A 17,766-nucleotide genomic window follows, 5' to 3' on the forward strand; every position below is an offset into this window, starting at 1 on the left:
CAATGAAGTTTAGAACTCAGTATGAGTAAGAGAGCATATATTGATGTAAAAACAAAGGTTAGAATGTAGAATGTTTGATTAAGAGGAAGAATTACAGTGGAAAGCAAATCAGCTTTGAAGTCAAGCATACCTGGGTTTGACTGTCAGCGCTTCCATGGACTAGTTTGATACTGTGAAAGTTACTAATTTCCACAAACCTCAATTTCTGCATTGGACATTTGAAGCAATTAAATCAAATGAGGCACTTAGCAGAGGCTGATAACAAATTTTATGCTTTTATCCATCCTTTTCTGCTGTCTCTTTTGTGTTCTTAAAATTCTGTGGCCCACAGGAAATTTCTTATTTTGTATGAATTTATTTTGATAATTTATTCATTTAATGTACCAAAGTAGGTATTCTAAGTGCAAGAGTATGGAGAGATCTGTAAATAATTGCTGGCATAATTTGTACCCTACCATTCAAGAAAGTGTTTCATGAGCAAGGCGAATTTATTATGTATATGGTTCTCATTCATTAATAGTAACACTTTCTACTGACAATTTTCGATAAATAATGATAAATAACTACAAGGCTGTGGGATCTGTAATAAGTTCTGATGAAGATATGTAGATGATTGGATATACCCTCTAGACTCAATAACCTTTTACTAAATATCAAAAGATCACTCAGATGAATAAGGTCTGGAGTGCACTCCCAGCAAACTGCAGCAGGCCTGTAGAAGAGGGGCCTGACTATTAAAAGAAAAACAAATAAACGGAAAGCAACAGCAGCAGCATCAACAAACATGTCCCCACAAAAACCCCATCCAAAGGTCAGCAGCCTTAACAGTTGAAGCTAGATGAACTAAATAAGATGAGACAGAATCAATGAAAAAATGCCAAAAACTCAAAAACCAGAGTGCCTTTTCTCCAAATAATTGCAACACCTCTCCTGCAATGGCACAGAGCTGGGTGGAGGCCGAGATGGCTGAATTGACAGAAGTAGGCTTCAAAAGGTGGGTAATAACAAACTTTGCTGAGCTAAAGCAGCATGTTTTAACCCAATGCAAAGAAGCTTAGAACCGTGATAAAACTTTACAGGAGTGATTAACCAGAATAACCAGTTTAGACAGGAACATAAATGACTTAATGGAGTTGAAAAACACAACAAAAGAACTTAGCAATGCAACTACAAGTATCAATAACAATAGACCAAGCAGAGGAAAGAATTTCAGAGCTCGAAGACTATCTTGCTGAAATAAAACAGGCAGACAAGATTCGAAAAAAATAGAATGAAAACAAACAAACAAACTTTCTGAGGACTATGGGATTATGTAAAAAGACCAAAACTACAACTGATTAGGGTACATGAAAGAGACGGGGAAAATGGAACCAAGTTGAGAAACATACTTCTGGATATCATCCAGGACACTTCCCTAACCTAACAAAACAGACCAGCATTGACATTCAGGAAATAAAGAGAACCCTAGTAAGATATTCCATGAAAAGATTGAACCTAAAACCATAATCAGCAGATTCTCCAATGTCAAAATGAAGGAAAAAATGTTAAGGGCAGCTAGAGAGAAAGGCCTTGTCACATATAAAGGGAAGTCCATCAGACTAACAGTGGACCTCTCAGCAGAAACTCTACAAGCCAAAAGAGATAGGGGGCCAATATTCAACATTCTTAAAGAAAGGAATTTTCAACCCAGAATTTCATATCCAGACAAACTAAGCTTCGTAGCAGAAGGAGAAATAAAATCCTTTTCAGATAAGCAAATGCTGAGAGAATTCATCACCACCAGGCCTGCCTTGCAAGAGACTTTGAAGGAAGCACTAAATATGAAAAAGAAAAACTGTTGGCCGGGTACGGTGGCTCACGCCTGTAATCCCAGCACTTTGGAAGGCTGAGGCAGGTGGATCATCTGAAGTCGGGTGTTCAAGACCAGTCTGACCAGCATGAAGAAACCCCACCTCTATAAAAATACAAAAAAATTAGCCAGGCATGGTGGCACATGCCTGTAATCCCAGCTACTTGGGAGGCTGAGGTAGGAGAATCACTTGTACCCAGGAGACAGAGGTTGCAGTGAGCCGAGATCATGCCATTGCACTCCAGTTTGGGCCACAAGAGCAAAACTCTGTCTCAAAAATAAACAAACAAACAACAACAGCAAAAACTACTACCAGCCACTACAAAAACACACTGAAGTACACAGACCAATGACACTATAAAGCAACTACATCAACAAGTCTGCAAAATAACCAGTTAGCATCATGATGACAAGATCAAATTCACACATTACAATATTAACCTTAAATGTAAGTGGGCTAAATGCCCCAATTAAAAGACACAGAATGGAAAGCTGAATGAAGAGTCAAGACCCATTGGTGTGCTGTATTTGAGACACCCATCTCACGTGCAAAGATACACATAGGCTTAAAATAAAGGGATAGAGGAAAATTTATCAAGTAAATAAAAAGCATAAAAAAGCGTGGGCTGCAATGCTAGTTTCTGACAAAACAGATTTTATACCAACAAAGATCAAAAAAGACAAAGAAGGGCATTAAATAATAGTAAAAGCTTCAATTTTACAAGAAGAGCTATCTATCCTAAATATATATGTACCCAATACAGGAGCACCCGTATTCATAAAACAAGTTCTTAGAGACCTACAAAGAGACTTAGGCTCCCACACGATAGTAGTGGGAGAATTTAACAGCCTGCTGTCCGTATTAGACAGATAATCGAGAAGAAAATTACCAAAATTACCAAGGATATTCAGAACTTGAACTCACCTCTGGATCAAGCGGACCTGATAGATATCTACAGAATTCTCCACCCTAAAACAATGGAATACACATTTTTCTCATCACCATATGGCCCTTACTCTAAAAGCAATTACATAATTAGAAGTAAAACAGTCCTCAGCAAATGCAAAAAAAAAAAAAAAAAAAAAAAAAAAAACCAAACTGAAATCATAACAGCATCTCAGACCACAACACAATCAAATTAGAACTCAAGATTAAGAAAACTCATCCAAAACCACACAACTACAGGGAAATTGGACAATGTGCCCCTGAATGATGACTCCTGGGTAAATAATGAGATTAAGGCAGAAATCAAGAAGTTCTTTGAAACTAATGAGAACAGAGACAATTTACCAGTATCTCTGGGACGCAGCTAGAGCAGTGTTAAGAGAAAAATGTGTGGCACTAAATGCCTGCATCAAAAAACTAGAAAGATCTAAAATCGACACCTTAACATCACAACTAAAAGAACTAGAGAAACAATACCAGACAAACCTTAAAGCTAGTAGAAGACAAGAAACAACCAAGACCAGAGTGGAACTGACAGAGGTAGAGACACAAAAAAACACTTCAAAAAATCAATGAGTCTAGAAGCTGATTTTTTGAAAAACTTATAAAATTATTAGATAGATCACTAGCTAGACAAATAAAGAAGAAAACAGAGAAGAATCAAATAGACACAATCAGAAATGATAAGAGAAATATCACTATTGACCCCACAGAAATACAGACAACTACCAGAGATAAACACCTTTATGCACATAAACTAGAAAATCTAGAAGACATGGATAAATTCCTAGAGGCACACACCCTCTCAAGACTGAATCAGGAAGAATTCGTATCCCTGAATAGACCAATAAAAACTTCTGAAATTGATACAATAATAAATAGCCAAAAAAAAAAAAAAAAAAAAAAAAAAAAAAAAAAAAAAAAAAGCTCAGGAGCAGATGGATTAGCAGCTATGTTCAAATGGCTGAATGTTGCTTTACTGGAAAATAATTATATTTGATCTGTGTGCCATACAGAGGACAAACCTAGAACCAGCAAGTAGGAGCCTATGAGATAGCACTTGTAAGAAACCCTGCTGTAATGCACAGCATGAGCCAGAAATGGAGCAGTGGTGAGTTTCCAATGCTACATGACAAAACAGTCACTTTAATCCAAGCACGGTACTGAAAATCAGACAGATATATTCAGTAATTCAGCAAATAGGTACTGTACATCTACTGTGGACAAGGCACAGAGTCTCACTCTTGTTGCCCAAGCTGGAGTGGGCACAATCTCGGCTCACTGAAACCTCTGCTTCCAGGGATCAAGCGATTCTCCTGCCTCAGTCTCCTGAGTAGCTGGGATTACAAGTGCCCACCATCATGCCCAGCTAATTTTTTGTATTTTTAGTAGAGATGAGGTTTCACTACGTTGGCCAGGCTGGTCTCGAACTCCTGACCTCGTGATCTGCCTGCCTTGGCCTCCGAAAGTGCTGGGACATGAGCCACCGCCCCCAGCCCCAAAATATTATTTCTTTATATATCCTTCTGCTGTGACTTTCCTGCCTATGACCACTGGTTTTTAATATTAACTTTCTTGGTCGTTTATTTTATTTAAATTAAATGAGTTTAAATTTCTATTGATGATTCTAGTCATAAGTGCATTATTATTTTTTATTATAACTTTATTCTTCTAATATGTATAACTGTTAAAGTGTTCTTCTAAAATTATCTGATGAATAAGGATCTTATTTTTATTTTTTATATTAACTTTGAAATGATGTCAGGAAACTGAATGATAAACTGATTTTATTTTAGTTAATATACTCTTCCGTCAAATATGCAGTTAATGGAACAATAATCACTTCATAATCAGCAATTATAATTCCATACCTATTATAATCCATACCTGAAATTTTCTATATGAGACTTTTTCCATAATATTTCATATATTTAGGATATTAAGTAATGCCCATAAGCTTATTGTTGTGACATTTTTAACTGCAAGTATATTGAATAAAAAAAATGGAGATTATAAAATTCAGCCTTTCTTACTATTAACATTAAAGTCAAGACCAAAGACATATGGCTATTTTGTGGCTGATTCAAAACTGAGCAGCCTTTGATGAAAAATATGCTGGGTTCTCAGCAACCTATAAGAGCAGGAGTAACAGCTAAGACTGGACAGCAGTAGTAGCTAGAGATTAAAAAAAAAAAAAAAAAAAAGGTAGTCAACAGTACAACATGCAGTCCCAAGAGGCATCATAAAGTAAGATTTGGAGATAGAATGTTTCACTAGTGAAGAAGGTAAAATTGTGTGGCTATAACACAGCTGCGTGAGTATATTCTCCATATCAATGGTTGGAGTCATCATAGTTCTGAATGTCCATGAATGATCAGTGGGATTCTAGCCAATGCCTAGGTCTATGAGAAAAGTCCCCAATCTTCTTGCGGTCAAGAAGAACAAAACATTAATATTCAGTGCACTATCAGACTGGCTTAGTGAGGGTCTTAGCAAGATTTTCCAGTATTAAGAGTCCCAGATGACAAGAGTAAAGTCAAAATGGAAAAGAAGAAAGGAAAGAGAAGAAATTCATCTGGTACCGCACATGTATAGCAATAAGACTCATTTCAGATGAGTCTTATATCTAATCAATCCAATTAACATATAAATCAACTCATATACTTATTTTTTGTGGTAATAACATTTGAAATTTATTTTCTTAGCAGTTATGATATACACAATACATTATCATTGACTATAGTCAAGATACTGTACAATAGATCTCAAAAACTTGCCCCTCTGGTCTAACTAAAACTCTGTACCCTTTTGCCAGTATCTCCCCATCACTGCCTACCTTCCTCAGCTCTGGTAACTACCATTCTACTATCTACTCCTATGAGTTCAGCTTTTTTGTGTTCCACATATAAGTGATATCATGCAGTATTTGTCTTTGCATGCCTGACTTATTTCATTTAACATGATGTCTTTCAGTTTTATCTCTGTTGTTGCAAATGACAAGATTTTCTTCCTTGTTAAAGCTGAATAGTATTCCATTGTGTATACATAGAATATCATATTTTCTTTATCTTTTCTGGATAGGTTGATTTCTTAGCTGTTGTGAATAGTGCTGCAGTGAGCATGGGAGTACAGATATCTCTTTGACATCCTGATTTTAATTCCTTTTGATGTATACACTGTAATGAGATTGCTGCCTCATATGGTAGTTCTATTTTTAGATTTTTCAGAAACCTCCATTCTGTTTTTCATAATAGCAATACCAATTAACATTCCCACAAACAGCATATAGGAGTTCATTTTTCTCCACATTCCCTCCAACATTTTTTCTAAAGACTTTATCGTTTTATCTTTTATATTATGATTTAAAATTCCTCTGGGATTAATTTTAGTATATAGTGCCATTGAGGGATTGAGATTCATTTTGTTTTTTTAATATACATGAGCTATTTTCATCACCATTCCTTTAAAAAATCATTTTCTCAAAGTAGCACACTGTCTTTGTGTGCTATATTAGTGGTTTGATTTTACATTGTCTATTTTGATTCATTAGCCTACTTGCTTATCCTTGAGTCAAACTACAGCAAATATGGTTCTGACATCTATTTAGTATCAATTTTGTATCTGGTTGTGTTTATCCCTCAGTGTTTTTGTTTTACAGGAAAACCTTCAGTATTTCAGGACCTTTACATCTCATATAAACTTTCAATGCTATTTGAAAATTTCCACAAAATGACTTTCAGAAATTTTTATTGAGATTGCATTGAATCTGAATATCTTTATAGGGAAAATCATATTATTTACAATATTGTGTCTTTAAATTCAATCATAAGTGTGAGTCTACCATTTATCTGAGTCTTCTTAACTTATCACACAGATTTCAAGGTAGATATCTTACATAATTCATTAAAGAGATTCATAGATGTTTGCATATTTAGTTGCTTGATTTTTAATTACAACGTTGATTTGTAAAGGATGTTCCCAACTAAAAAATAAAATGAAGTACATGATTATAAAAATAAATATTAGAATTTTTTCTAGTTTTATTACTTTGAACATGCTTTTATTTTTCACTGAGAATGTGTTAATAGGAGAGAATGAAGTTGTATAATAGATAACTTGCAGGACAGCAAAAGATAAAGCACATATGGTATCTGTTGTTCTGCTTTTCATGATTTCAGTATCCATGGCCAATCATGGCCAGAAAATAGGTGAGTAGAGTACAATAAAGATACTAATATTTTAAGAGAGAGAGAGAGAAAGAACATTCATATAACTTTTATTATATTGTCGTTAAGTGTTCTATTTTATCACTAGTTATTGTCAGTCTTTTTCTAATGCATTAATTAAACTTTATAATAACTATGCTATAGGAAAAATATAGAATATATATACAGGATATATGGGGCTAAATACTATTAGCAGTTCCAGACATCCACTGAAGGTTTTGAAACATATTCATTGTGGATAATGGGGGAATACTGTGTACCTTACTTGAGATAAACTGCATATGAATTATAGAGCTGTTGTATAAATTTGATTATAAATTTTATGTGCTGAAAATTATAACAAATAAATTAAAATAATGTCAATTTTTATTATTATTAGAAATGCTGCTAATTGGTAAAAATTAATTGTTGTCTCTGTTACTTATACCAATTAGCCGAATTTGGAATCTGATATTTTGCAATAATTTTATTATGCTTTAATAATAATAAAATTGATAATAGGCAATCATAATTGTTAATGTTTATTTAGTGTTTTTAAGAGTATAGAATAAAGACAGTAGATTGAATTAGGGCTATCTATATTATTTCTTTCGAACAGGATTATATTTATTGTCTTTGATGGTGTGCGCATCTTTTGAGGGTGTACACTAAAATCAAGAAGAAAAACAATCCTTTCTTCTCCTTCTCCTTCCCCTTCTTCTCCTTCTTCTCCTTCCCCTTCTTCTCCTTCTTCTCCTTCCCCTTCTTCTCCTTCTTTTCCTTCCCCTTCTTCTCCTTCTTCCCCTTCCTCTTCTTCTTATTCTTCCTCCTCCTCCTCCTCCTCCTTTTCTTATTCTTCTTTTAGATAATGTCTCACTCTGTCATGCAGTCCCACGATTTTGGCTCACTGCAGCCTCAAACTTTAGGGTACAAGAGATTCTCCCACCTCAGTCTCCTAAGTAGCTGGGACTACAGGCGTATGCCACCACACCTGGCTATTGTTTTTGTTTTTTGTAGAGATAAAGTCTCACTATGTTGCCCAGGCTGATGTCTAACTCTTGGGCTCAAGCGATCTGCAAACCAGAGCCTCCCAAAGTGCTAGGATTACAGGTGTGAGTCATCATTTCCAGACCCCATTACTCTCTTTCATGATTGGGAAAATACCAGTTTTCTTAAGGGAAATAAGACATAACATTAGAGTTACAAATCTAGTAATGATTATCTGGATAAAGTGACTATTTATTCTGTTTATAGCATTCTATAGTCTATAATAATTAACCACAATCTGTTATCCACAACAGATAGGCCCATCACGTAAGTGTTAACATAGGTTTGAGGTTCGGGCAAGGAAAATGCCATTTCAAATGAATATTGGAAGAATATGCAGCTCAATATGCATGGACTAAATGTGAACTCAGGAAGTCCTAGTGAATACAATAACCTAAAACAGTAGAGTAGTAAAGAACACGGGCACAGAATCAGACTTGCTGAATTGAATTCAAATACTGACTATTTATTAGCTTCATAATGTTGGCAAACTACTTAAGCCTGATTTGAACTCACATTACTAACTGTAAAGCCTGGATGGGCTTAGCACATCAGATGAGTTATGTGTTTGTCACATACTACAAATGCGCTGTCTGTAAATAATTCCCAACTGCAGTCAGATGATGTTTACTTTCATCTTTTGCTTTAAGAAGTAACAGAATGTCTCTGGGGACATGGAATAATGTTATGCCCAATAGTCTCTTCTCTGATAATATAAATCACAGCCCTAGAGTTCTCTCTTGATGCAAGAACTTAAAAAGATATAACCTATCTTTGTGAGACTAGAGAAGCAAATATGTCTTAGAGTTGAGATTTGCGCAACTGAGTTGAGATTTGAGCAACTGAGTTAAGATTTGAACAAGGATAAAAGAAACAGACTGAATTTCAGCGTACATGAAAAGGTGATAGGTAACTAGTTTTTCCAATGAAAATAGAAGTTTAATATGAATTTTAGAATCAAATTCTATCATAATCTTAAATTACTTGAGAAAAGGGAAAATTTGTTTAGATCACATTTAACTTTCTTTACTTTCCTTCTTTGCTAGACAGAAAGAGAGTAAGATTCTTAATATGGAGTTGTCCTTGGGTAGAGGATGTGAACATCAGTAAATGTGGCTTTGTAAACTAATCTAGAGAACTTCATATTATATGATCCCTCATCTTTGCTCAAATCTGTCCTGTAAGAAGAAAAAGGAGTTGTATGAAAGTGATCTACCAAATGGAAATAATTTTCGAGCCATAGAAATAACACTTTGAATTTGAAATGCATGCTTTTTCTGCTCACAATACCAACTCCTCAACCTTTCTCCTAACAGGCTTCCCCGGCCTAGAAGGAGAATATCCCTGGCTCTCTGTTCCCTTCTCCTGTATTTACATGATGGTACTTTCAGGGAACTGCCTGGTGCTGCGTGTGATTCATACAGAGCCGAGCCTGTGTGAGCCCATGTTCTACTTCCTGGCCATGCTGGGTCTCACTGACCTGTGCATGGGGCTGTGTACAGTACACACAGTATTGGGAATTTTATGGGGTCTCAGCCAGGAGATTAGTCTGGATGCCTGTATTGCTCAAACCTTCTTCATTCATGGTCTATCAATTATGGAGTCTGGAATCCTCCTCGCCATGGCCTTTGATCGTTTTACAGCTATCTGTAACCCTCTAAGGTATACATCTATACTCACCAATGTCAGGATCATCAAAATTGGGCTGGGAATTTTATTTAGGAGTTTTGCGTTCATCATGGCACCCATAATCCGCCTAAAGCTTTTTCATTACTGCCATTCCCATGTCCTCTCTCACTCTTTCTGCCTTCACCAAGATCTGCTGAGACTAGCCTGCTCTGACATCCGCTTCAACAGCTTCTATGCCTTGGCTCTGGTGATTTGTACGCTTTTGTTTGATTCTGTGTTAATTATCATATCGTACATGCTGATCCTGCAATCTGTCTTGGCTATTGCATCCCGAGAAGAGCGACTGAAGCCCTTGCAGACCTGTGTTTCTCATGTCTGTGCTGTCCTGGTCTTCTACATCCCAATCATTGGCCTCACCATGGTGCATCACTTTGGGAAGCACCTCTCTCCTGTGGTCCAGGTCCTCATGGGCAACATCTACATCATCTTCCCACCTCTCATGAACCCCATCATCTATAGTGTGAAGACACAACAGATCCGTGTCAGAATTCAGAGGTGGTTCTTCTTGAAGAGAAAGTAAAACACTTTAAATCAAATAGGGGTAAGTGTCTTCGATATGGAACAGTATGGCAGGTTAGGGAAAGAAATACGTTTATATAAGGAAGGTAAAAATAAGACAACAAAGAAATAAGACTTTATACAATATGGCATTGACTGTAAGAATTATATGGATCAAGCCTGGTTTTATTTCCCATGTTTTTGCCTTCACATATAGTGTTGAAATTTCTAATAGTAGAGTTATGCATCACATGTGCCTACAATTTCTGTGCAGGAAAAGATAATATTTCAATTGTCCATATGCATTTATCTTGTAAGAAATATCTACAAAGAAATCATCTAAACACAGAGTTTATATCCATCAAAGGAAGCACAATTTAATCACTTGATATTGTCTTGATCAACATGGATTAATTGATCCACAATTGGTCTCTAACCTCAAATGGATATCATCAGACTCTATGTTCATAGTTCACTCATGAACCATTCCAAAACATTATCACTCTTCTCACTAACCCGTGAACAGATGACTCTGTTACTTGCTTTGCAGAGGACCTTTTATCATCATCGTTTTAGAAATGAATTTTATTGTGTATATTTAAAGTATACAACATGATATTATACCATATATGTGTAGTAAATAACTACTGTATTAGAACAAATACACATACACATAATCTCATATAGTTACCCATCTGCAATAGCCCATGATGAGAGCAGATATACTTTATGCATTCAGCAAAAACCATGAATACAATACATTATTATTAACTATAGTGCTCATGTTGTACATTGAATATGTTATCTTGCTGATCCTACATATTTACTACTTTGCATTCTTTGACTTACATCTTTCCATTTCTTCCCCTGACCTTGACCTTTGTTACTATCGGTTTATTCTCTATCTCTATATATTTGACATTTTTTTCCTTTATAGATTCCACATATCAATGAGATTGTATTTTACATTTTACATTTCCATAAATAGTCACTAACATCACAATCTTAATTCTAGTCTTTCAGAAACTGGTATCATTCTACTGTTCAGAGTAAATGATCCACTTATCTGCATAGTTGTTACTGCTCATCTTTTCTGGGTTTGATAAATATCAGCAAGGCAAGACTTTTTCATATGGGAATTTCATGTATTTCTTAATAATCATTGAAAATAACAATGCGGGGATGAACGAGAGCTGAAGCAGGGTGAGGCATTGCCTCACCTGGGAAGCGCAAGGGGGAAGGGAATCCCTTTTCCTAGCCAGGGGAACTGAGACACACAACACCTGGAAAATCGGGTAACTCCCACCACAATACTGCGCTTTTAAGCAAGCGGGCACACCAGGAGATCATATCCCACACCTGGCCGGGAGGGTCCCACACCCACGGAGCCTCCCTCATTGCTAGCACAGCAGTCTGTGATCTACCGGCAAGGCAGCAGCGAGGCTGGGGGAGGGGCGCCCGCCATTGCTGAGGCTTAAGTAGATAAACAAAGCCGATGGGAAGCTCGAACTGGGTGGAGCTCACAGCAGCTCAAGGAAACCTGCCTGTCTCTGTAGACTCCACCTCTGGGGACAGGGCACAGTAAACAATAACAAACGCAGCAGAAACCTCTGCAGACGCAAATGACTCTGTCTGACAGCTTTGAAGAGAGCAGTGGATCTCCCAACACGGAGCTTGAGATCTGAGAAGGGACAGACTGCCTGCTCAAGTAGGTCCCTGACCCCTGAATACCCTAACTGGGAGACATTTCCCACTAGGGGCAGTCTGACACCCCACACTTCACAGGGTGGAGTACACCCCTGAGAGGACGCTTCCAAAGCAAGAATCAGACAGGTACACTCGCTGTTCAGCAATATTCTATCTTCTGCAGCCTCTGCTGCTGATACCCAGGCAAACAGGGTCTGGAGTGGACCTCAAGCAATCTCCAACAGAACTCCAGCTGAGGGTCCTGACTGTTAGAAGGAAAACTATCAAACAGGAAGGACACCTACACCAAAACCCCATCAGTACATCACCATCATCAAATACCAGAGGCAGATAAAACCACAAAGATGGGGAAAAAGCAGGGCAGAAACTGGAAATTCAAAATATAAGAGCACATCTCCCCCGGCAAAGGAGCGCAGCTCATCGCCAGCAATGGATCAAAGCTTGACGGAGAATGACTTTGACGAGATGAGAGAAGAAGGCTTCAGTACATCAAATTTCTCAGAGCTAAAGGAGGAATTATGTAACCAGCGCACAGAAACTAAAAATCTTGAAAAAAAAGTGGAAGAATTGATGGCTAGAATAATTAATGCAGAGAAGGTCATAAACGAAATGAAAGAGATGAAAACCATGACACGAGAAATACGTGACAAATGCACAAGCTTCAGTAACCGACTCGATCAACTGGAAGGAAGAGTATCAGCGATTGAGGATCAAATGAATGAAATGAAGTGAGAAGAGAAACCAAAAGAAAAAAGAAGAAAAAGAAATGAACAAAGTCTGCAAGAGGTATGGGATTATGTAAAAAGACCAAATCTACGTCTGATCGGGGTGCCTGACAGTGAGGGGGAAAATGGAACCAAGTTGGAAAACACTCTTCAGGATATCATCCAGGAGAACATCCCCAACCTAATAGGGCAGGCCAACATTCAAATCCAGGAAATACAGAGAACGCCACAAAGATACTCCTCGAGAAGAGCAACTCCAAGACACATAATTGCCAGATTCACCAAAGTTGAAATGAAGGAAAAAATCTTAAGGGCAGCCAGAGAGAAAGGTCGGGTTACCCACAAAGGGAAGCCCATCAGACTAACAGCAGATCTCTCGGCAGAAACTCTCCAAGCCAGAAGAGAGTGGGGGCCAATATTCAACATTCTTAAAGAAAAGAATTTTCAACCCAGAATTTCATATCCAGCCAAACTAAGTTTCATAAGTGAAGGAGAAATAAAATCCTTTACAGATAAGCAGATGCTTAGAGATTTTGTCACCACTAGGCCTGCCTTACAAGAGACCCTGAAGGAAGCACTCAACATGGAAAGGAACAACCGGTACCAGCCATTGCAAAAACATGCCAAAATGTAAAGACCATTGAGGCTAGGAAGAAACTGCATCAACTAACGAGCAAAATAACCAGTGAATATCATAATGGCAGGATCAAGTTCACACATAACAATCTTAACCTTAAATGTAAATGGACTAAATGCTCCAATTAAAAGACACAGACTGGCAAACTGGATAAAGAGTCAAGACCCATCAGTCTGCTGTATTCAGGAGACCCATCTCACATGCAGAGACACACATAGGCTCAAAATAAAGGGATGGAGGAAGATTTACCAAGCAAATGGAGAACAAAAAAAAGCAGGGGTTGCAATACTAGTCTCTGATAAAACAGACTTTAAACCATCAAAAATCAAAAGAGACAAAGAAGGCCATTACATAAAGGTAAAGGGATCAATTCAACAGGAAGAGCTAACTATCCTAAATATATATGCACCCAATACAGGAGCACCCAGATTCATAAAGCAAGTCCTTAGAGACTTACAAAGAGACTTAGGCTCCCATACAATAATAATGGGAGACTTCAACACTCCGCTGTCAACATTAGACAGATCAACGAGACAGAAAGTTAACAAGGATATCCAGGAATTGAACTCATCTCTGCAGCAAGCAGACCTAATAGACATCTATAGAACTCTCCACCCCAAATCAACAGAATATACATTCTTCTCAGCACCACATCGCACTTACTCCAAAATTGACCACATAATTAGAAGTAAAGCACTCCTCAGTAAATGTACAAGAACAGAAATTATAACAAACTGTGTCTCAGACCACAGTGCAATCAAACTAGAACTCAGGACTAAGAAACTCAATCAAAACCGCTCAACTACATGGAAACTGAACAACCTGCTCCTGAATGACTACTGGGTACATAACGAAATGAAGGCAGAAATAAAGATGTTCTTTGAAACCAATGAGAACAAAGATACAACATACCAGAATCTCTGGGACACATTTAAAGCAGTGTGTAGAGGGAAATTTATAGCACTAAATGCCCACAAGAGAAAGCAGGAAAGATCTAAAATTGACACTCTAATATCGCAATTAAAAGAACTAGAGAAGCAAGAGCAAACACATTCGAAAGCTAGCAGAAGGCAAGAAATAACTAAGATCAGAGCAGAACTGAAGGAGATAGAGACACAAAAAACCCTCCAAAAAATCAATGAATCCAGGAGTTGGTTTTTTGAAAAGATCAACAAAATTGACAGACCGCTATCAAGACTAATAAAGAAGAAAAGAGAGAAGAATCAAATCGACGCAATAAAAAATGATAAAGGGGATACCACCACCGACCCCACAGAAATACAAACTACCATCAGAATACTATAAACACCTCTACGCAAATAAACTGGAAAATCTAGAAGAAATGGATAATTTCCTGGACACTTACACTCTTCCAAGACTAAACCAGGAAGAAGTTGAATCCCTGAATAGACCAATAGCAGGCTCTGAAATTGAGGCAATAATTAATAGCCTACCAACCAAAAAAAGTCCAGGACCAGATGGATTCACAGCTGAATTCTACCAGAGGTACAAGGAGGAGTTGGTACCATTCCTTCTGAAACTATTCCAATCAAGAGAAAAAGAGGGAATACTCCCTAACTCATGTTATGAGGCCAACATCATCCTGATATCAAAGCCTGGCAGAGACACAACAAAAAAAGAGAATTTTAGACCAATATCCCTGATGAACATCGATGCAAAAATCCTCAATAAAATACTGGCAAACCGGATTCAGCAACACATCAAAAAGCTTATCCACCATGATCAAGTGGGCTTCATCCCTGGGATGCAAGGCTGGTTCAACATTCACAAATCAATAAACATAATCCAGCATATAAGCAGAACCAAAGACAAGAACCACTTGATTATCTCAATAGATGCAGAAAAGGCTTTTGACAAAATTCAACAGCCCTTCATGCTAAAAACGCTCAATAAATTCGGTATTGATGGAATGTACCTCAAAATAATAAGAGCTATTTATGACAAACCCACAGCCAATATCATACTGAATGGGCAAAAACTGGAAAAATTCCCTTTGAAAACTGGCACAAGACAGGGATGCCCTCTCTCACCACTCCTATTCAACATAGTGTTGGAAGTTCTGGCTAGGGCAATCAGGCAAGAGAAAGAAATCAAGGGTATTCAGTTAGGAAAAGAAGAAGTCAAATTGTCCCTGTTTGCAGATGACATGATTGTATATTTAGAAAACCCCATTGTCTCAGCCCAAAATCTCCTTAAGCTGATAAGCAACTTCAGCAAAGTCTCAGGATACAAAATTAATGTGCAAAAATCACAAGCATTCTCATACACCAGTAACAGACAAACAGAGAGCCAAATCAGGAATGAACTTCCATTCACAATTGCTTCAAAGAGAATAAAATACCTAGGAATGCAACTTACAAGGGATGTAAAGGACTTCTTCAAGGAGAACTACAAACCACTGCTCAGTGAAATCAAAGAGGACACAAACAAATGGAAGAACATACCATGCTCATGGATAGGAAGAATCAATATAGTGAAAATGGCCATACTGCCCAAGGTAATTTATAGATTCAATGCCATCCCCATCAAGCTACCAATGAGTTTCTTCACAGAATTGGAAAAAACTGCTTTTAAGTTCCTATGGAACCAAAAAAGAGCCTGCATTGCCAAGACAATCCCAAGTCAAAAGAACAAAGCTGGAGGCATCACGCTACCTGACTTCAAACTATACTACAAGGCTACAGTAACCAAAACAGCATGGTACTGGTACCAAAACAGAGATCTAGACCAATGGAATAGAACAGAGTCCTCAGAAATAATACCACACATCTACAGCCATCTGATCTTTGACAAACCTGAGAAAAACAAGAAATGGGGAAAGGATTCCCTATTTAATAAATGGTGCTGGGAAAATTGGCTAGCCGTAAGTAGAAAGCTGAAACTGGATCCTTTCCTTACTCCTTCTATGAAAATTAATTCAAGATGGATTAGAGACTTAAATGTTAGACCTAATACCATAAAAATCCTAGAAGAAAACCTAGGTAGTACCATTCAGCTCATAGTCATGGGCAAAGACTTCATGTCTAAAACACCAAAAGGAACGGCAGCAAAAGCCAAAATTGACAAATGGGATCTCATTAAACTAAAGAGCTTCTGCACAGCAAAAGAAACTACCATCAGAGTGAACAGGCAACCTATAGAATGGGAGAAAATTTTTGCATTCTACTCATCTGACAAAGGGCTAATATCCAGAAACTACAAAGAACTCAAACAAATTTACAAGAAAAAAACAAACAACCCCATCAAAAAGTGGGCAAAGGATATGAAGAGACATTTCTCAAAAGAAGACATTCATACAGCCAACAGACACATGAAAAAATGCTCATCATCACTGGCCATCAGAGAAATGCAAATCAAAACCACAATGAGATACCATGTCACACCAGTTAGAATGGCAATCATTAAAAAGTCAGGAAACCACAGGTGCTGGAGAGGATGTGGAGAAATAGGAACACTTTTACACTGTTGGTGGGATTGTAAAGTAGTTCAACCATTATGGAAAACAGTATGGCGATTCCTCAAAGATCTAGAACTAGATGTACCATATGACTCAGCCATCCCATTACTGGGTATATACCCAAAGGATTATGAATCATGCTGCTATAAAGACACATGCACACGTATGTTCATTGCAGCACTATTCACAATAGCAAAGACTTGCAATCAACCCAAATGTCCATCAGTGACAGACTGGATTAAGAAAATGTGGCACATATACACCATGGAATACTATGCAGCCATCAAAAAGGATGAGTTTGTGTCGTTTGTAGGGACATGGATGCAGCTGGAAACCATCATTCTTAGCAATCTATCACAAGAACAGAAAACCAAACACCGCATGTTCTCACTCATAGGTGGGAACTGAACAATGAGATCACTTGGCCTCGGGAAGGGGAACATCACACACCGGGGCCTATCATGGGGAGGGGGGAGGGGGGAGGGGGGAGGGGTGAGGGATTGCATTGGGAGTTATACCTGATGTAAACGACGAGTTGATGGGTGCTGACGAGTTGATGGGTGCAGCACAGCAACATGGCACAAGTATACATATGTAACAAACCTGCACGTTATGCACATGTACCCTAGAACTTAAAGTATAATAATAATAATAAATAAAAATTAAAAAATAAAAAATAAAAAATAAAAAAAAGAAAATAACAATGCTAGTAATTTGGAAAATAATAAAGCCTCATAAGGACCTTCAAATGGAGAAGGTTTTGTTAACTATTTTATCTCCAGCAAAAAGTAATCTCCAGCATCCTTATCCTGATCCCCCCAAAAAATCCCCAGAAAAAATTAACATATATGCTACTAGATAAAGCGAATCTTGATTCCTTCGTGAAATTGCCATAAATTTCTGAGAAGAAACTTGGTAAACCTCCTGAAAAAATAATTCCAGATATTCTTACTTATATTTGCCTCCCCTTTTCTAAAACATATGT

At 37.5% G+C, this 17,766-nt stretch overlaps 1 protein-coding gene across 1 annotated transcript; it reads left to right on the forward strand.

The window, feature by feature from the left end:
• The first annotated feature begins 9,338 nt into the window (after positions 1 to 9,338).
• Positions 9,339 to 10,256, forward strand: LOC126936477 (olfactory receptor 51V1-like). The gene has a single exon (XM_050759252.1). The coding sequence runs from the start codon at positions 9,423 to 9,425 to the stop codon at positions 10,254 to 10,256; it is 834 nt and encodes a 277-aa protein (XP_050615209.1). The 5' UTR covers positions 9,339 to 9,422.
• Positions 10,257 to 17,766: the final 7,510 nt, after the last annotated feature.

The sequence above is a fragment of the Macaca thibetana genome, chromosome 14, assembly GCF_024542745.1.
Source record: "Macaca thibetana thibetana isolate TM-01 chromosome 14, ASM2454274v1, whole genome shotgun sequence".
Classification (NCBI taxonomy): domain Eukaryota; kingdom Metazoa; phylum Chordata; class Mammalia; order Primates; family Cercopithecidae; genus Macaca; species Macaca thibetana.

Coding starts and splice junctions, on each gene's coding strand:
- LOC126936477 (XM_050759252.1), top strand. CDS start 9,423: ATGATGGTACTTTCAGGGAACTGCCTGGTGCTGCGTGTGATTCATACA.